This window comes from Theobroma umbraticum, unplaced genomic scaffold, assembly GCF_002168275.2.
Source record: "Theobroma umbraticum cultivar Fairchild unplaced genomic scaffold, ASM216827v3 scaffold_56.0, whole genome shotgun sequence".
Classification (NCBI taxonomy): domain Eukaryota; kingdom Viridiplantae; phylum Streptophyta; class Magnoliopsida; order Malvales; family Malvaceae; genus Theobroma; species Theobroma umbraticum.
Genome location: NW_018397256.1, coordinates 11272823 through 11293523, shown reverse-complemented (window position 1 = coordinate 11293523; position 20701 = coordinate 11272823). Strand labels below are relative to the sequence as shown.

General features: G+C 35.4%; 5 protein-coding genes and 1 long non-coding RNA gene across 6 annotated transcripts; 2 read left to right on the top strand and 4 right to left on the bottom strand.

Annotated features, from left to right (window-relative positions):
• Window positions 1–291: 291 nt before the first annotated feature.
• Window positions 292–2586, bottom strand: LOC149527552 (uncharacterized). The gene is made up of 4 exons (XM_089782658.1): window positions 2541–2586; window positions 1825–1991; window positions 1515–1772; window positions 292–441 (listed from the first exon to the last, which is right to left on the bottom strand). The coding sequence occupies exons 1-4, from the start codon at window positions 2584–2586 to the stop codon at window positions 292–294; spliced, it is 621 nt and encodes a 206-aa protein (XP_089638784.1).
• A 1874-nt stretch (window positions 2587–4460) lies between these two features.
• On the bottom strand, window positions 4461–6192 carry LOC110410749 (uncharacterized). Its single transcript, XM_089782657.1, has 2 exons — window positions 5519–6192; window positions 4461–5318 (listed from the first exon to the last, which is right to left on the bottom strand). The coding sequence occupies exons 1-2, from the start codon at window positions 6098–6100 to the stop codon at window positions 4461–4463; spliced, it is 1440 nt and encodes a 479-aa protein (XP_089638783.1). The 5' UTR covers window positions 6101–6192.
• Window positions 6193–9481: 3289 nt separating this feature from the next.
• On the top strand, window positions 9482–14003 carry LOC110411477 (uncharacterized). The gene is made up of 3 exons (XR_002444774.1): window positions 9482–9908; window positions 12079–12126; window positions 12780–14003. It is a non-coding gene; the product is annotated as an uncharacterized LOC110411477 (long non-coding RNA).
• LOC110411476 (Mitochondrial substrate carrier family protein) lies at window positions 9902–11729 on the top strand. Its single transcript, XM_021421656.2, has one exon. The coding sequence runs from the start codon at window positions 10377–10379 to the stop codon at window positions 11433–11435; it is 1059 nt and encodes a 352-aa protein (XP_021277331.1). The 5' UTR covers window positions 9902–10376; the 3' UTR covers window positions 11436–11729.
• Window positions 14004–14357: 354 nt separating the features above from the next.
• Window positions 14358–17765, bottom strand: LOC110410685 (PHD finger protein ALFIN-LIKE 4-like). Its single transcript, XM_089782577.1, has 5 exons — window positions 17434–17765; window positions 17255–17287; window positions 15983–16211; window positions 15199–15331; window positions 14358–14907 (listed from the first exon to the last, which is right to left on the bottom strand). The coding sequence occupies exons 1-5, from the start codon at window positions 17528–17530 to the stop codon at window positions 14638–14640; spliced, it is 762 nt and encodes a 253-aa protein (XP_089638703.1). The 5' UTR covers window positions 17531–17765; the 3' UTR covers window positions 14358–14637.
• A 237-nt stretch (window positions 17766–18002) lies between these two features.
• Window positions 18003–20348, bottom strand: LOC149527551 (uncharacterized). The gene is given in 3 exon segments (XM_089782576.1): window positions 18003–18044; window positions 18210–20303; window positions 20305–20348. Coding segments are annotated over 2 exon segments (1713 nt in total). The 3' UTR covers window positions 18003–18044; window positions 18210–18634.
• Between the last annotated feature and the right edge of the window lie 353 nt (window positions 20349–20701).

The following is a 20701-nucleotide window of genomic DNA, read 5'->3' as shown; positions in this document are numbered from 1 at the left end:
GTTGTAGGGCAGGAATTCCTAAGTCTTCCTAAACGATATTGCCTTATTAATCTCTGGCAACAAACCTTTTGGAGGGTTAATCCGGGATTCGTAGGCCATGGTTGCAATTATCGATGCTACCACCATCAATGCAGTCCGCTTTTTTTCCGACCAGATGTTATGCTTATGCTCTCTACGCTTCTTTCTACGAATTTTGACTAGGGAGTACTGTGATCTCAAACTTTGGTGGTTTGGGTCTACAGACAAGCTCCTCGTACTTATGGTTGTCAGTTCTTGCACTGGCGAGGAAATCTACCTTGCACTTACAGCTTCATCATGTTGCAGGAAGCCCCGAATATCTATGTTGTTGTTGGCTTTTCTTCGGCCTTGTGCTAGGGCTGTGCCGTTTGTGAGGAGCGGATTAAGTTCTGCTTTGGTATTGGTTGTCAAAGCCTTTATGCTCTGTACAACATTTCTATGTTACACGATCAGTATGTGCCAAGGCAAAACTTTGGTTAAATGACAAGGAAAATTAGTAAACTGAAGACTGTTATCCACTTTAAAACATTGATATTTTTCTTTTCTTTCTTTTAGAAATTCAGGAAGCCCTCAAATTATAATCTAGCGCTAAGTTGTACTAAACGGAAATTTGGATTTTTCTTCGTAAGAGTTTGCTTTGATAAGGACTTTTTACCCACATCTTTGGCAAATTATTTTTATTATTTTATTTAATTATATAAATTAAAAAAATTATACACGGTTAGTTTTTATAGGTTTTACTTTTTAGCTAAAATATACTAATATCTTTAACTTTTAACTATAATTACATGCGGTTTATTAATTTTCGAAATAAACAGTGTTTTTTAAAAAGAATTTTCATTAAAGATTTAAATCTCACAATTAATTAACTGTCAATATTTCTGTTAATTTGACGATGTGATAATAATTTTAACTTTTATTAATTTTAAAAATTACTATTATATAAACTATATTTTTTAATTTTTAATTTTTTTCTTTCTTTTCAAAAAAGAAAAAAACTCTCAATTTGATCACCTCGGGGCTAATGACGTCCCTTATGGAGCACATCAAGGGAGCACCAGACTTGGTGTTCCGGTTCGAAGCACCGATCTGGTGCTCCTTGTGGAGCACTGTGCTTCCCATGGGAGATTGAGATATGGGGTGAGTAGCTAGATTTCGTGCTCTCCATGGTGAGACCCGGTCATATTTGGTATTTTACAGTTAAATTAGGTTATGGGATGGTTGATCGGTGTAGAGAGCATCATTAGTAGACCTGAGAGAAAAAAAACAATAATAAAAAAAACATTTTAAACATTTTATGTTTGGACATTAACATTGTTTACATATTTGAGATGAATTGTTTATTTTAAAAATTAATATACCTATTTGTAGTTATAATCAAAAGTCAAGAATGTCTATGTAGATTATTTTTTTGAAAAAACAAGTTTCATAAATAGCTGAAATTAGATTATACTAATGTCAAATGGAATCTAGTATCTTGTGCTCTCACACTATACCTCATGTTGGTTCTTGCCCAGCGCTAGATGGAGTACGGTGAATCCATTCTCATACTCTGAATTTACAATGTCACGAGTACATATATTCTCCACCAGGAACCTTAATGCTTCCAAGCGGTAGTGTTTGACACAAAGATGCAAAATGGTTTCACCTCCTTCTGCTGGGACTTGAGCAGCTTCAGGTTTGGCTGGAACCAACTCTTTCAAGACCTCGATTCGGTCCTCGATTACTGCGATATGAAGAGCGTTCTTGGCATCCTGGTTGAGCCAGGCACATCTCAGGGTTGACCAATAACAACTCTTTTGCTACCTCAACGTGTCCACTCGCTGTTGCCAGGTGAAGGGGAGATGCTCCTTCGAAATCCAACTCTTTAGCCAGCTCAGGCTTCCGACTTGGGATTGCTTTCGCAAATGTCAGGCGTCCAAGCATTACTGCAATATGCAAAACGCGTCTCACTAAAACAACCAGCGATGAACCTGTCAAGAATCAGTGGATCTTCATGAAGCAATTCATCCAAGGAATTCATGTTCCCTTTGATTGCTGCCTCACGTAGCATTCTTATTCTTTCTTTTACATTCGCTATTAACTATGTTACTTAATTTTCCCCATTTTGATCCACAGCAAGGCTAAGCTAATGACTTCCTATTTAACGGAGGGAAAAGTCCTTCAGACCAAACTGTTTCATTGGTTAAAACTCCCTGGCATGAATTGGTAAGAGTCTATGCGTTCACCAAATTCATAATGACTAATTTAATAAAATCTAAACATAGAAAAACTTGGAATAGTGGATGGGGAATATATATTTCATCATCTCGGACAGGAGATTGTTATTTAATTTGATAGTACCCAAAAGCCAATTGTGATTAATTTGACTATAACGTAAACGAGTAGACTATTAGACAAAAATATTCATCACAAATCACAGCGTAGTGGATGGTCAGCAAGGGTTAAATCGGGCCAAGTAAGATGTGGTGGAGTCTTACGCAGCTTTGATGGTTATGTGGTAGGTGTTATCTTTGACTCACTAGGCATCCAAGATTCCAACTTTGCAAGTTTATGGCCGTTCTTCATGTATTGTGTCTTTTCTTTCGTTCTTCTTTTGTAAGTTTTAAGTTGATTATTAATTTTGATTTTAAGAATGTTTTATTGTAAGTGACCAAAATAAATACAAGGCCTTGAGACAAGTAATTTCCTAACAAAGTTTAAAGTTGATAGAAACACGATGTTCTCAATATGGTGCATGGTAACTTTTTGATGCTTTTATTGGGTTGAGCGCCTTTAGTCATATGTTAATATTTTGATTTACTCATGACTTTTGCATTGTCTTACGGTATTAAGCACCAATAGGTGAATCTTTTGTTTAATGGTATTAGCTTGTACCTTGATTGCATATCCTTATCTTGATCCCCATATGTGGGTTGATCTCTAAATTGTAATTTTTATGATTTTAATACAAATTTCATTTAACTTAAAAAAGAAAAGCATAACGTAGAACATTATCCTGGCATGTATAGATTTTGGCTTAAATACTATTATCAAGTACAAGTGCTTGACATTATCAAAAAATATGATGTAAGGGATCAAATTAATCCAGATTCACTTTTAACGAGCTATAAACAAAGCAAATTATATGAGTCTTAGAAATCAAGTTATTACTTTTGTAAGAAAAGTAATTCATTTCCTAAAATATTTTAGGTTGATAGGTAGAAATTTTTTTTTTAAAAAAAAAACGTTGACCCATATTATTATTTTTTTGGAAAGAGTAAATTTTGATCTTTTTAAGAATCCCAAAGTATTAAATAAATAAATTTTTTAGGTCTAAAAGTGTGAGAATGATTGGATATATAATGGGAACAAAAGTACAATTAATAATACCAGAATTAAATACTTTCCATCCAGCATTAATGAAATATATATACTATGATTAATCAAATGGAATTATATAAAAAGAAAGGTTTTTAGATATACTTTTGAATCAAAGACCATATGAGTAGTAGTAATGACAAGGTAATAATCTCACAGTAAACAGTGTCATAGTTAATTTCCCGTTCAACGTCTGCAAGCATTGACAGTAGGGAAGGGGAAAACTTCTAGGGAAGATTTGAGAAATTAAAGAGAAGCAGCTTCAATTCAGCAAGAATTAAGATATGTGTATATGGTCTGAGAAAACAGGGATTGCCATCTGGAAACCTCAGAATTCATTTTTCATTCCCTTCGTTTGATCCACCAAAGAATTCTTGTCACTCGAAAATTTCTTTCTCCTTCGATATTTCTCTATGGATCAGTTGAAACTTGTTAGGACGGTAAGCATACCCTTTCTACTAACCAAAGTTTCGTTCCAGAATCAGGGCTCAATCAACGTACGTGATCGCTTTACCTTCTTTGCTTGTGGCTCAATTTAAGGTATATAGAAGAAGAAACGATCATGCCGTTAAGGCTGATAGTTAATAATTGAAAATTTCGTAGACATGGCTGATAAAATCCCCTGGACTAATTCTGCTTGATTAAGTCTTTTTGAAAATCCTCGGGTGGAGGTTTAGCAAAGGAAAGCCACTTTGGATATATAGTGTGCAGAAAGCATGGCTAGCTAGATCCAATGGCGTCAGATAAAAAGGGTTGCTTTGATTCCTCTAAAACTATGTTATATATTGTGGCCAAACAAAACATTCTGATGAGATGTATTGGAAAGTTGTGGGATTTGTTTTTCTTGGTGAAGGGAAATGATAATCTAATTTTCTTTGGAATTGCTACAAAAGATATGATATGATCTTGAGGTTTGTAGACTTGTATGTTTATAGCATGAAAAACTACTACTTCAATTGATGTGTTTCAATAGAAGTCTAACAAAAGAAAAATACAACAAAAACACATCGAAAATCTAATAAAATTAAGCCATTAGAACCTTCTAGTTCATCAGTAGAGACATACTAGTAAGAATACGGTGATTAGAAGTCACTGATATCCGTGTGCGCTAATGGTGGATACACTTGTGGTGGCGGCGGTTTTCTCTTTTTCCCTAGAACATTTTCTACTTTCTTGAACAAACTTGCCGCGAGACGAATGGTGTGGCCCAGAAAAAGAAAACCCATCACCCCACTCCACACCCTGACAGCATACTCAAGCACTTGAGTGACATTTAGCTCCTGCGCTTTTGGTGTAAAAACAAGAAGTGAAATTCTGTATGTAAGGGCCATGGATGTGATTGCAATCCACACAATCACTGTCAAAATCCACATAAAAAGTCTTCGCTTGAAAGGTAAACCAGTAATCAGCAACAAGATTATGCTCAACGATGCAATGAAACTTATTGTGTTGAAAGAAAGGTACTGAGAATAATAGCTCTGGTTTTTATCTGCTATTATCGAAGTTCCGGCCTCGTGAGGTTGCGTGTCATCGTTGCCTTGGGAAGTCCCTGTCAAGTCATCTTGCCAGAGACCTCCAGGAGGCGTTAGTGCAGCTTGAAAGGCCATTGTTGCAATAAGTGATGCCACCACCATCAATGCATCTCGCTTTCTAGTAAGCCAATCTTCATCCTGGGTAGCCTTTTGCACATATTCTTGGGATGGTGGTGTGGCTGGAATCTGAGCAATTAGGGGTCTTGCCTTAGTTCTCAATCCTCCAATTCTAGGCCCCGTGTATGAAATTTCTGCAGCTCTTAGTGCTCCGGCATCTCGAAGAGACTCAGCAATGTCAAAGTCTTTCAAGCCTCTGTTACTTTGTGCAAGAACGTCCATAGCAGTAAAACCATTTGCATTTAGAGCATTTACTTCAACGCTAGTATTGAAAAGCAAATATTTTATTGTCTGCACATACACATTTGTTATTAGTACTACACATGATTAATAACGGCAGCAGCAAAACAGAAAGAATCCTATTCCGCTACATTCTTAATAGCAACATTTCCAAATGATTAAGGTATAATTTAATATCACTGGCCAAACTCAATTAAAGGGGAAAAAAAAGGACACGAGGCTTAGACCTGATACGTTATGTTGATCTATACCTCAATTTGTTTGTAAGCTACCGCTCGGTGCAAGACAGTCATGCCATAATCATCCTTCGCACTCACAATTTCATTGTCATCCATCACTTCAATCAATAGCTTCAGAGACTCAATTTGTCCGTACTTCACGCATAAGTGCAATATGTTCTCTCCGCAAGCCACAGTGACCTGAGCTGCGTGTGGTCTGGCATGGATTAGCTCCTTTAAAACATCAACCTGGCCCTTCATGGCTGCAAGGTGAAGAGGATTTCTTTCCTCTGTGTCACGAGCCAGGCACACGTCAGGGTTTACGAATAGCAATGCTTTAACTATTTCAACATACCCTTTTGCAGAAGCCAAGTGAAGAGCTGATGAACCCCTTGAATCTAATTCTCTGGTCAACTCTGGCTTCCTATGTATAATCTCCTTCACAAAATCTGTATGCCCAAGCATTGCTGCTACATGCAAAGGAGTCTCAGTGGTATAATTAACGAGCACTCTGTCCAGAAGCAGTCGATCCTGTTGAATTAATTCTAAGAAGGTAGTCACACTCCCCTCTTCTGCTGCTTCATAAAGCTTGCTTTCTGATGACATTCTTGCCATTTTCTTGCGCAGAAAGTTGCAGAGAACCGGACCTGGGGCAGGTTAAAGATTTATAGACGGGAGAGCTTTGAGTCAAATTGCTTGAGTTCAAATGTGGAAGCAGCCCCATCAAATTTGTTTGATTGTCAATTGTTTCTTGGTGATGTTTGCAAAGCTGTTGAATGGGTTTTTAAAAATGGTGCTTATATTGACTTAGAAGGATGCCACTGGGGTGAAGTATATGGGGAGGGGATCATCTCTGGTTAATCTCAATAAAATATTCGTAGACAACTCCAACACTCAAAACTTTCTTTGCTCATAAAACGAATTTTTATCACCATTATTTTCCTAAATAAATGTTTTCATAGGGCAGGTGGGCAAATATTATTGAATAGTCAAGCAATGTAACATTGATTGGAGACATCAATCTATCAAGGATACAAGCTGAACAATATTGACCATGAAAAAAAAATTCCAACACTACACTGACTTGATTTCCTGTGACAAATTGCCAAATAGAAGCCCTGACATAACACCATAACTAATGTTAATATAATTCTTCCTCAATATTATTTTTAGCTTAAACAATAAAAAAATTTCCTTAATTAAAATTATTTTTTTGACTAAAATTTTCATTTATCACAATTGGATCTACACTCGTAAACATTTTATGCTTACATAATATATGACTTAGGTAATTGACGTGATCAATTGTCTCCAAAATTCGGTGAACCACATCGGGATCGAATTTTGAGTAGATGTAAGAGACAGGAAAAGAAAAAAGAACATGGGAAGGCTTATATAGCATCCTCTCAAAACTACATTTGAAAAGAGGTGAGAAAAAAATTAATAAAAAAAATATCACATTAATAGTTACGTGATCACATTAATGCAAATAGAAAAAATTAATTTATAATTTAAATTAAGAATTTATTTAAATATAAGTTAAGATTTAAAAATATAGTTAAAAATTGCAAAAGATAACAGCTTAAATGAAAAAATATTACAGTTACGAGAGTTTTTTATTATTTATGAGTTAGTCAAATTCCAGCTTGAAAGGCTGAGCCAAACCAATTGCGTTGGGCAAGCAGAGCTCGATCAAATGGTGCTTTAGGAGTCGATCACATCAATGTTCCGTATATAGAGTAAAACTCCTTGACTTCATTTAAACGAAGCACTGAGAATCGGAGCAAGACACCGCATACAAGAAGACAACTGAAACAGACCTTGCTTGCATGCATGCCCTGATCCCCACACGCCCCTGCCTCTACGAAGAAAGGAGTGAGCTTAGCATGGCAACGTGGACAACGTTTCGGACGGACTACGTCGCATTCTATGGGGCTCGTACACACTAACTACCTAGAGCTAGGACTCACTTTTTCCTCCCCTGACGCCGCTTTCAGGTCATAGGACATTTATAGGCATAAATTGAAAATATCTAGGAAATGAACCGGGATAGAGTTCGATAATTTTTATTGAGAGGTAAAGAAAAAAAAATAAAATTTTAAAATTAATATATTAAATTTAATTATTAATAATTAAAAAATTTATAATAAACAGTATTTAAGTATTTAATTTATTAATTGATATATGATCATATTTTAAAAAAATAAAATTTTTTGAAAAATTATACTTGATGATTTTTTTGAATTTAAATTAATTAATTATTGATTTTATATTAAAAATATTAATAATATCTTTTTTAATTTAAATAATTAAATTATTTATAAAAAACTTATCATTTATTTTTTGTTGGATTCTTATCTTTCTTAATGTAAATAATTAAAAAATTAATGTAGTTAATATATAATATTTTTATTTTATTTTAAAATATTAAATATAAAATTACAATTCATAAAATATAAGTAATTAAATACAATATATAAAATTAATAATTTCTTCTTATATAATCAAGATTGTTTAAAGAGTAAATACTCAAGATAATTTTTTTTAATTATATATAAAATGTAAAGTGAATAAAAAAGATATACTTAAGATAATTTTTTCTTATATAATCAATATTAATAAAAAATAAAATATTGATGAAATTTTAAACAACAACTAATAATGTAAAGTTACAACTTATATTTAAAAATTATATAATAATATTTTTATTTTTTAAAAATAAAATTATTAAAAATAAAATTCATATAACAGGAAAAAAGAATATGATAAGTAAAAGATAAAACTTTTATAAAAAAAAAGAAAAAAAATAAGATTGATGATTCGTAAAAATTTATAAAAAACTTAATATATAAAAATAAATATAATAGAATTGAAAAAAATTAACAAATAATAATATAAAATAAAAAATAAATAAAATTTTAAGAAATATATAAAAAATTTTTAAAATTTTGGAGAGACCACCCCTTTATAATAATAGGACACTCCGCCCCTAGAAATGGAATACTCTTTCATTTAATAATTTATTTTACTATCATTCACATGTAAACATACGTACTACATGTATTTAAGTACTAAATACACGGTGAAAGTGTTTTATGGTTTTCAAATTAAACACATAAGAATTAATTGATAATTTTCAAAAATAATAATTTAATGAAATTCGGTTAATATACATATTTGATTTGATTTAAGATTATATTGAAAAAAATTTTAATTAATTAAAAATAATTATAAATTTAAAATTTTACATAAAAATAACTAAAAGGTAATCATACAGCACCACCATATGATGTTATCTTAACTCCGTCAATATTTGAAAGACAAAAAGTTGGGTTTCCTGTTCATAAAATTTTAGGCATGCAATGTGCGAGAGCCTTTAACAAAAAGGGTGACCCAAAATTAGAAACAAGCAGCGCAACCCAATCCCATGGGTGTGGTGTTTGTTTTCATTTCGATGAAAGGACAGCTTAAGGAGATGCAAACGAAATTAAATTTAACAATTTTCAATACGGCACAAGAAGGCATAAAATTAAATAAATTTAAATTTAATTTTATTGTGTTAATATTTTAAGATATTTTATATTTTAATCATATCAAATACGATTAATATATTTAATTAATCATATTATCATATCTAAATATATATATATAAATGACATGTTTAATATTAATAATAGATTTTATTAGTATGATAATGAATTATATATTATTTATGTTAAAATTTATTATATTTGATATTATTATTATTTTGTTATAATTATTTTTATAATTATTAATTTTAAATTTAAATAAAATATTTTAAATTAAATTAATCATTTAATTAAATCATATTTATAAAAAATTTTGATATATTTAATAAATATGTTAATTATATTATATTACACAATTATTAAAACATATTTATGTATATATTTCAAATATTAACAAAAATAATTATTTGTATTCGTATTTATTTTTAATTTTATGGTACAGGAATTGGTAGGCGTAAACGAAATGATGAATTGAAAGCGGAAAGGAAGAGGATTCACCCACAGTTGAGCTGGAAATCAGAGGGCCGCAAGGGAACCTTACGGCTTACAGCAGGCTAATATATCTATATAGGAAACAAAGGCAGTCGAAGTAAAGAACCGACACGTGTCTACTTTCCTCGATCCGCAAAACCCTCACTAAAATCCATAGCCTTGTCCCTCGTTCATCTGTTCTCCCACTTCTCTCTGTCCATCTCCTTCTTATTAACACAACCCATTTCGCTTTCTGAGAAACCACCCATCCAGACTGCTTTGATTTTCTTTCCTTGTTCCTTTGGATTCTTTGCGTTTGAGATCTGTGCTATCTCTTTCTCTATCTCTGCTTATTATCACCCAGTTGCCTATTGACAAGAGATGAAGCCTTGAAGATGTTGCACAGACTTGGTTTTTCTCTGGTAAGAATCAAAATTAAAATCTGGGGTTTTTCTAGTGAGTAAATGTTCGACTTGTTTCTGCTGATACACGTTCGCTCTCAAATTTGGCTGCGCAAAAGGAAAAAACCAACAAAGAACCTTTTCTTTATTTGGTTTTATACCTAATGGTAGAAGTTAAAAAGGTCTTCATTTTCCTCTCCTTTTCTGCATACAGTTCCTAACTTTGTACAGTCCAAATTCTAGAAGGTTGAAAACCCATTATAAATTTTCAATTTTCTTTGCCTTTTGATCGTCTTCTCCACTCATACTGATCTGTAGCTTTAATTGTATAGAAAACCCAAGTAGCTGGAGTCATATTTTACTTGAGCTGAGTTGGTTTATATAGAGTTTTGATTAGGATTTGAAGTGGGCTGTGATTAATTTTGGTGAAAGGATAACAATAAGCAGAGTTTAGTTAGTTCAACTAAACAGTTTCCAAAAGTGGCGAAAATGAGTTTTAGTGCAGCCGAGGATGATTCAGGGTCAGAGATTCATATACCCGCAGATATAGATTGGCATATGCTTGACAAATCCAAGTTCTTTTTTCTTGGAGCCGCTTTATTTTCAGGTGTATCAGCTGCTCTTTACCCTATAGTAGTCATGAAAACTAGGCAACAAATTTCTTCTACTCAAATTTCTTGCTTTAAAATGTCTTTTTCTATAATGAGATATGAAGGATTGAGAGGATTCTACAGGGGTTTTGGTACCTCTTTGATGGGGACGATCCCAGCTCGAGCACTTTACATGGGAGCCCTTGAGGTTACAAAGAGCAGTGTTGGAACTGCAACTGTTAGTTTAGGATTTTCAGATACGACAGCAACTGCTATAGCTAGTGCTGCTGCTGGGTTGAGTTCAGCTATGGCTGCACAGCTAGTTTGGACCCCGATTGATGTTGTGAGCCAAAGACTTATGGTTCAAGGTTACAAAAATAGTAACAGTAGCAAAAATGTAATTCCAAGCGTGAATTCTTGTAGATATAGGAATGGTCTTGATGCGTTTAGGAAGATTCTGTATGCAGATGGTCCTAAAGGATTGTATAGGGGGTTTGGGATCTCAATAGTGACATATGCACCGTCTAATGCGGTTTGGTGGGCATCTTACTCTGTTGCACACAGGCTCATTTGGGGTGCCTCTGGTTGCTCTATGGGTAAGAAAGAGGAGAATGGTGTGATTGGGCGATGTGGTCATAGGCCTGATTCAAAGGCGTTGGTGGCAGTCCAAGGGTTAAGTGCAGCCATGGCTAGTGGTTTTTCAGCTTTAATAACTATGCCACTTGACACCATCAAGACCAGATTACAGGTTCTAGATAGAGAAGAGAATGGGGTAAGAAAACCTTTGACGGTTTTGCAGACAGTGAGGAATCTGGTTAAAGAAGGCGGGTTGGCAGCTTGTTACAGGGGATTAGGACCGAGGTGGGCGTCCATGTCTATGTCTGCAACAACCATGATCACAACCTATGAGTTCTTGAAACGATTATCTACAAAGAGCCAAGAGAGCTTGACATCATAACTAGGGCGGCTGTTGGAAACACAGATAGGTTTCTCACTTGAGATGCTTTAAGCTTTTGTTTACCTTATACCCTGTTGGCTTTAGCCGGCCTGCTTAGTAAGAGGGGTTACTAATGTAAATTTTTCTTTTCTTATTTTGGTTTTTTCTAATGATGAGGATCACCTCCGTATTAATGTAAAACGTGTATCTAGCAGTTTTTCTTTCTTCTCTATCTGGGTCACTCTGTAATAATGTATCTTTCATGTTATAATTCAATCCTCTTCTACTCCAAAGTTTGGTTTGATATTTATTTAATCTCCTTGAGTTGAACTTTGCAATCTCAGTGATGCCAGAATTAGAAGTCTTTGATTAAACTCTTACGATGATGGATAAAGATTGAATATATACCTACACTTTCCATTGACTGAACAAGTTACACCTATTAAAGTCCTCAGTGATCTGGTCATTGAAAGTAGAGTGACTTCTGTCAATTTCTCGCTTAAGCAAAGATATTTTTGGGCCAAAGTGTTTTGCTTTAGAAAACCATATTGAATGTTTTTAATATGATATGATCTCATTGTGTCATGAAGGGTTTATTTGATGTAAAATGTTCTTGACTCTGCTCTCTTGCCTTTTGGCCTTCTTGTTCTGTTTCCATTTGCAGAGTACTATATAAATGGAGTACGACTAAAGAATGCGCCTTTGAGAAAAGGTAAATTGGCTCTGTCCTTCAAAAACTTGAAAAGACAGAAAAAATTTTGATAAGAAAAGGTCATAGTTAAAGCTTCCATTTTCGGTCATATAACACATGGATCTCCTCAAATCTGAATGTTGGGTCAGTACCAATTGTTAAAGACGTATTTTATAGTTAAAAAGAAAAGAACGAAGTAAATCATCCAAAGATTGGGCAGTCCACTATGCCACAACAAATGATGTCTCCTTCATTTTAATATAAGTCACCCGCACGGTCCACGAGAGATTAGCAGTCGAAAATATGTAAAGAAATCTTTCCAAGGCATTGTTAAAAGAGCAGGGCATCTTGGAAAGTAACAGTGAGAGAGAGATCACATGCCTTTTCTCTAAATAAAACTGGCATAGATTTGAATAATGGGTTAAACTATCCCCAAGATTTTCCTAGTCCATGTCTCACCGCATCTCAAGTACCTGAACCTTTTTCCCTCTATTTTCAAACCATTTTCTCGTTCATCTATCCAAACTGTCATAACTCATACCTCTGTTAAAGCAATTACTAACAATCTATCATGTCTAAATGGCTTTTAATGAAAGTGTATTGAGCAATTGTGGACTTCAAATTCAGTGTGCTGACCATTTTTTTTTTTTCATTTTAACAACAATAATGTCAAGTGGATAAGGGTGCTACCGGTTGGGTTCCATTGCTTGGAGGACAGCATTGAAGTCAAGGCCATCTTTGCCTCATTGGGTAAGCAGTGTTAGATGTAATGGACCATTTGTAAAAGTTCAACCCCACCTTCTTAGGCACACCATTTACATTTACAGCATTGACATAGTACAATTTTGAATGGGGGAAAACCTTTATAGCTCCCAAAGCTTTTTCTATCTGCATCGATAGATGAAAAGAAGCAGTGGCTGGCGGCAACAGAATAAGAAAACTGATTAGCATGCGACAAGCAGCTTCGGTAAGGGAGATAAACATTTTTCTTTCTTTTTTTTTTAATCAAAATGAGAGTCATTTGATCGGAGGGACGGAAAAACTAGGGGCTGATAAGCAAACCCATTTGCCCGATGGATTTACTATGGACCATCCAGCATTTGCCATTATTAGGAACCTGTATGGACCATCAACGTAGCAGAAAAACAATGGGCCAACCCACCATCATCTTTTCTTGTCAGATTTTATCCTCGACAGGCACACTTGTCCGAAACCAAACGAAACTGCAGGAGATTGAAGCCAATTAGGGGACCACTTCATCTTATGCTGGTGCTCTTTAAAAGAGAAAGGATTGCCATTGGAGCTTATATGGATGGCAGGTAATTGTCATTTGGTTGGCTAATTAGTCATTCTATCAAGTCGAGGGTAGCTTCAGTCGTGTTCACGATGAGAGCTACAGGTTTCAGAAACTCGAGGATCAGGATGGCATGCAAATGAAACCAAGTTTCAGCCGTTACAATCATGCTTATTTAATTCTGGAGTTGCAGTTACAATTTACAGGCTACTACTTTTTTGTATTTTTTCCTTCTTGGGAGGTTACAAGCAAAGGCTCACATGCATTTCATGTGCCTTTCATGGTGGATAAGGCGGTCCCTATCGAGAACAGTATACTTTTCTTTAATTAGATTGCCATCGCCCCTAATCCCTACCTCTAAGTAGTAACAGAAGAAAACTGGGGAGGAAGGACAAAAAGATTTTCCCATCGATTCATGTCATTGCTCACAGGAGCTGAAGCGAAGGGCCCGCGAGACTTAGGATGACAATGACAATTTAAATTACTGATTTAATAGATTATGTATTTTATTTTATGAGTAATTTCTCTTTCTTTCCATGTATGGAAGATTCTTTTAAGTCTTTTTCATATTCTTACATTATTATTATTTTAAAAGCGGTGACAACAAAATATAATTTATAAGATTATAACATATTCATTTTTATCGACAATATATTGAATAATAATTTTTTTATTATATAATTATTAAAAATTTTGAGAAGTGGATGGCCGAGTTTGGCTTGTCATGTCAACACCATAAGGCCAAGACCCATCAGTCACCAGGCTAGGCCAGGCATCTATTGTTTTGTGCTGGGCCGAGCCGTGTCTATACTGGCTAACCCATTTAAAACCTCCACGGCTCCACCAGGAAGGCAGCAGCCACCAGGAAGAAACAAACAATGGTTCCATCCCTTCCTAATTTTCTTCACCTTTCTCTTTTTAAAATAGTATGAAAGCATTACCCTTCGCAAGCTTAGAATACAAAAAGGAAAGAAGATGCATATAAGGAAAAAGATGATTCAGATATAGAACAAGACTCCCTTCCAATGGCAGGAAGAAAATGATTCTAAACCTGATTGTAAATACCCTAATTTATAATCAAATTAAACAGCGAATTCATGACCTAAAAATAAAAAGCCAAGACAGATTTCCTAGACTAAAGGACACATTGACTAAGAACAAACTTGAGTGCTTGACCTACAAGACAGTTAGCAGACCCTGAAGCCAGAATTCACATAAAAGCCACCGACCAGCCATCATCAAGGCCGTGCTCTCTTGTTGCTGCAAGATGGGCATTTGTACTGCTTAATATGCTCTGCCCTGGCTGGTGTAATCTTAACGCACTTTCCATGGAACCATTTCTCACAGATGTCACAGCAAATCCAGAATTCATCAGCTGCATAATTCTCTCCACAAGCCCCACATAATGTCTCTCCATGCTCCTCATCATCATCCTCTTCCACAACATCATCATCCTCATCCTTTGATGGAATTGCCTTTATATTCTTGGCCTGTGATTCAGAACCTCTCTGCATTTTGCCAAACATGAAGGGAAAGAAAATCTAATTAGGAGGGGTGCCCTTGAAATTGTAATAAAGAATAAACACTTAAGAACCAGCCACAAACTGCTATATCCCTCTTTTCAGGTTATCAGCACATGAAGAATGAAATTTGCAAAATAGTGATGCAACAAGCCAAAATGCCAACAACTTAATTTGGTCAGCTTTATATTTAAAAGAAGGAAACTTCCACTACTAGAATTTTATTTGTTCATAAAGCCTTAAAAAATTGTAAGAATAATGTGTAATATTACATTTTACCTTAGGGTTTGATTTAGATTTATAGCTACTGTGATTTGAAACTGATGATTTCTCCTTTGTCTGTTTCTTTGCTGCTCCTGTCACAACTTCAAATATTGTTGGAAGATCGTTTATCATATTGAAAAGGCGTTTCCTGGATCACATTAAGCAGCGTGGTATTATTAAGAAAAAAAAAATGTAGCTCAAAATATAGCATGCTTGTTGTGGGCCACACGCAAATCCAGTATACATCCCAGTTTAAGCAAGCTCACTCATGCTGTGCCTAGTATTAATGTTGTAAGTGCTAGATTTTATAGATCAGGCCCAGCATACTTTGGACGAGAACTAGGACTTGATAAAAAGGTTAACACCTGGCTCTAGCACATTCGCAGAAAAATTAAGCTACTCTAATGCAATAAATTTTCAATGAAAACCTTATAAATAGGTAATGAAAGTCAAATTAGTTAATGTGGCTTTCCGAGCCAACCAAGTAGCAAATTCTAGCCAAATTAAAAAAATTTACATAATGTACTAATTTTTTACCATAAAAAGAGTATCCATTTACAAAAAAAAGTTTGTCAACTGAGTAAAAAAGATACTGTACAAACTTTTCATGATAGACATGTAATTATACTATAAAAATAAATAATAAAACACCAAAACTACAAGCGACACAAATCAATTATTTGGCTGAACTGATGCTGGTTTGGTGTGGATGCCTATCAAAAATCTTAGCTTATTTACAGCTAGAACGTGTATATAAAGCCAGATCAGGAGACCACACGTGGGCAAGGAAAAAATGTACCTATCAGCTTTATCAAAACCAAACCGAGCACCAAAGTAGAAAGCCACAGAAAGTAACCATGCGTCACTGTGTACAGCAACCAAAGATAACCAGTCCTTTTCTTGCATTCCATCTCTTGCAAAGTTAATACCCAGCGCAGGCTCCGGAAGCTCAGGAGGCACCTCTTCAGCAGGTAAATTCACCTCCCACTGCTCACCGGGAAATCCATAAAGGCAAAGATTCTCCTTTTCTGCAATAAAAATTTTAGAATTTTGTTTAATTCGATCCATTTCATGCATCTAGAACCTCTCAAGGTAGAACGAGTCAAAGCATATGGCAACCATACTGAGGTTATAGCACCTGCATCCATCGTTTGCATCTACGTTTAAATGAATATGTTCTTAATCCTAATTGAAATTCACACAGAATTACCCCTCCCGTTATTTTCCAGTTCATCATATTAAAGAAATATTTGAGATGGAAAAGAAAAATCATAATAATGCTCAATAGCAGTACAGAATAATTTTATGACTAAAACTTCTACCTTTTTTCAAATAAGAAGAGACATACTATTTGCCAAAAAGCTAGAGACTAGTAAGTCTAACAATCATAAAGGAAACTAATCATGTTATGTCATTGGTTCTATAATAACAGCAATGATTGTCTACAATCCTGCATCCCTATCCCGTTGCCAGGCCCTATTCCAAATTACAGCAATCTAACAAACTAATAAGCGTCAAATAATGAGCACAATCTTAAACTTGTCAGCCAATCAAAAAACATTACCCTATAAAGAAAGACTTTTTCTTTTGTGCCAACTTTTAAAAACGTATAGTTATTTAAAAAAGGAAAAAGAGTTTACATTTGTAATAGAATACACGAGGAACAACAACAGAATAATGTTGCATTATTAAATCTGATGCACCTGAATATACAGATCTCTTACTTAGCTCAGAACTATCCATTTGTATTTTAAAAGGGGACGTTCAATTTAAGCAAGAAATGATAGCACAACAGTTAAACCATTCTTCTTCAGGGCAAAAAGTTAAGCATCAATAAAGCTACAACCGTCAACGCCATTGCATGCACCAAAATTCACTTCACTTATACTAAACTGTCAACTAATTCAATGACCGGATTTGAATTCTCTGTTTAATTAAAAGAACTTTGAAAATATAAAATTGTAACTTGAATTCTGCAGCTAGTTCATTCCTCTAACCGACCCAAACAAAATTCAAACAATTAATTCTCCATAAAAATAAAAGAAGAATAAAAAAAACTAAAACCCAGTACCCGGATCGCACTGCTGGAAAAACTCTTCCACATCTGCAACCAACAACACACCCCAAAAGCAAGTTAAATAAGAATAAACTTCAAAAAGGTGGTTAAGATAACCAAGTAAGAGACAAGAGTAGTAAATCTTTGAAAGAAAAAGAAAAGAAGAGAGACAAGGGAAGAGTGAAAGATAATACCAGTAGTAAGGGCTTTAATCATGCCAGCTCGACGACCCTTGAAATCTCGAAAAACTTCCTCGACTGTACGCGGGTTGTACGAAGCAGCGCCGTCCATCACCCAAACTGATTCTTTTCTTCCTTGTTCCTCCTCCTCTTTTAAGAGGGAGCTCTTTGTTTGGAGAGTGGAGATCGATAAGCAGAGGGAGAGAGGGACAGAAAGAGAGAAGAGTAAAAGGAGGGAAAAGAGATGCTTGCAAAAAATTGTATTAGTTAAGAGAGTATTTGACCCCTCTCTCTCTCTCAGTATGAAATGAAAAGAAAAGAAAAGAGAGAGACGCGAGAGTGGATTTGGAAGGAAATGGGAATTTTAATTAAGCGGATTTAATAAGAGAGGGAAGAGTCCGCGACCCCTGCCTCTCCGAATTTTTGGCCCAAAACCCAAAACAAAAAAAAAACCCTAAATGGAAATCAAACCCACAATGTCACAAACAAGGGATCATTTCCTCTGTTAAACCCATTTAGATTTTGAAACGTCATCCAGATGGGCCCAAGTTTAAAGCTGGTTGGGCATTGGGTGTTCATCTGGTCAGCGTTGTGGACTTTGGCCCAATGGCGGTTCCAGCCTATGCCTGTTATAAAAAGGGCAGGATTTGCTTGTGGATTCAATCAAATTTCATCCCATCTTTCGGTTGGGATAAGGGAAGGATCATGGGAAAATATAGATAATGTTGATGTAGCTAAATTATGGGAAACTAAAAACATAGGATTATACAAATGAAAGGTGAAGCAATTACCAGTAGCATGAGCTGCACCAGGCTACTGCAAGTTTATTCAAGGCAAAGAGAACTAATTTTTGTTGCTTGATTTCTTTTGGGTCACACTGAATTTTGTCACCCCGTGTTGTGAAGTGTGATTTTGGTAACCTCCACCTTTTAAAGCGAGAAAACTGGAAGAATCTATGTTCTAAAGAGAAGCATTAACCATGGTTTGAAACCAAAAGGAGCAAGAAAAGTATGAAGTTCAGATGAATACAATGCCAACCACCAATTGTAATGCAACATACAAGTCAAAGGGTTGATGCTGATTCTCCATCTCGTCTCTGGTGGACAAGCAAATTAAGCAAGCCGTGCTGCTTGAGCTACTTGTCTCGTTACTGCTCCCACTGGATGAAATGGATTACAATTCTCAAGCAAAACAAAACCTTTGATGTTTTTTACCCTCAAGAACTCACTTCTAATTTGTGTTCCTTACTTGACCCTTGAGTTATTTGCAGATGCTCATCTAAGACTCTTCTATAACTATCCCTTTCGATTAAAGGGCATGTCCTACAAATGTCCTCAAAATATTTTTCAGCCTCAACAATCATCCCCTTTGCGCACAACATTTTGATAAAAATTGAGAAGCACTCCGAACCGATGACATAACTCTTAGCAATCATTTCATTTAAAACTTGCACCGCCATTTCTTGATTTCCATCCTCACTGTATCCTTCAACTATGCAACCATACATGGTGGCATCAATAACAATACCATTTTGAAGCATGTCATCAACAAGGTATCTAACCTCTTGCATCCTCCCTTCAGCCCTACAAAGACTGCATATCACGGTGCTGTAGGACAATAAATTTGGTGAGCAACCCATTTGTGGCATCTGTTTTAGAAGCAGAATAGTTCTATCAAGCTCCCCTGACTCCACAAGAGTCCTAAACACTGAATTGAAACTTGAAACATTCGGATAGATGCCTCTTCCGTGCATTTCCTTCAAAAGCAAAATTGCTTCATCAAGTTTTCTCAACTTGCAATACACATTCACAACAATTCCATATGCTTTTGCATCCAAATCCATATTACATCTGACCATCCACCTAAAATATTCAATGGCTTCTTTAGACCTCCCCACAACACAAAGCCCTTTTAATATACTCATATGAGTTGCAGTATTATCCTTCACTCCATTCAACCTCATCTTGGACATCATCCTTTTTGCCTCATCAACTTCCCCTTTAAGACACAAAGCATATATAATAGCATTATAAGTCAACACATTGGGCAAGCAACCCATTTTCACCATCTTATCCATATACTTCATTGCCTCTTCAAATTCTCCTTTTTTGCAATACCCATCTATCAAAGTAGTGTAAGTTACTGTATCAGGCAAGCAATCCACTTCATTAATCATCTGATAAAACAACAAACTTGCACTCTCCATGTCACCCTTTTTACAGAACCCATTAATCATAGTATTAAAAGTAAGCATATTTGGCTTGCAACTCATTTCATCAAACACCTTTTTTGCACTCTCAACCTTCCCCATTTTACACAAAGCCCTTATCAATGTAGTATAGGAAGACACATCAGGTTGAACCAAACCTTCCTTCACAACCTGATCAAACAAGGTCTTAACTAAATTTACCTTATTAGCTTTAACTAAAACACCCAGAATTGTATTAAATGAAAACAGGTAGTTGTCTTTCCCAAAGGCTTTTGCTTTTTGAAACCAAAAGATAGCAGCTTTCATATTACCTTTATCCCCATTGGCCTTGATGATTTTGCTAATGAAGAAATCTGAGAGCTTTTGAGATTTTTCAAGGAGTTGAATGGCAGGGGAGAATAGGGAATGGGAAAGGAGGAGATTTGTGATGGCTTCATAACACTTATTATCGTGGGTATAGTTTTTAGGATTTGGGTTTGGATTAGCTGCCCAATTGAAGAAGAAGAGAGCACGGTAAGGGTTGGGTTGTTTGTTGATGACTTGGATGACTAAGTTTGGTTCGAGGTAAGGTGAGAAGCGGTTTAGAGGTGCTGAACTGAGGTTTATGGGGTTGGGGTTCCTTGGGTTTAGAGTTTGGAGAAGGGAAGTTATGGAGGTGACAAGAGGGGTAAGGTCCGGGCTTGTGGGAGTTGGTAATGGCTCTGGATGATGGCAGTGCCATTGGTGATGAACTGTATCTGGTTTTACTTAGATCCGAATTCATTTAAATCAGTAGTGCGGTAATATTTATAGCCTTTGCCCCTTGATGTGGTGGATTGGTGGGGCCATCGTACTTTATATGGAAATTGGACATACCTACGGGTATAAACAGAACGAAAAGGAACTTCCTCCACTTTTAATTTTTAAAGGGTGGTAGGGATAAAGTCCTTAATCCTTGTCGTGTACTTGGAAACATTTAATGGCAGCTGCTACAACCAGAAAGAGTTTAGTCTGGTGGCATCACCATTGCTGACTTCATTGATTAGACAAACACAAGTAGGTGGTGGGGTGGGTGGTGACTTGTATTGTAATGAA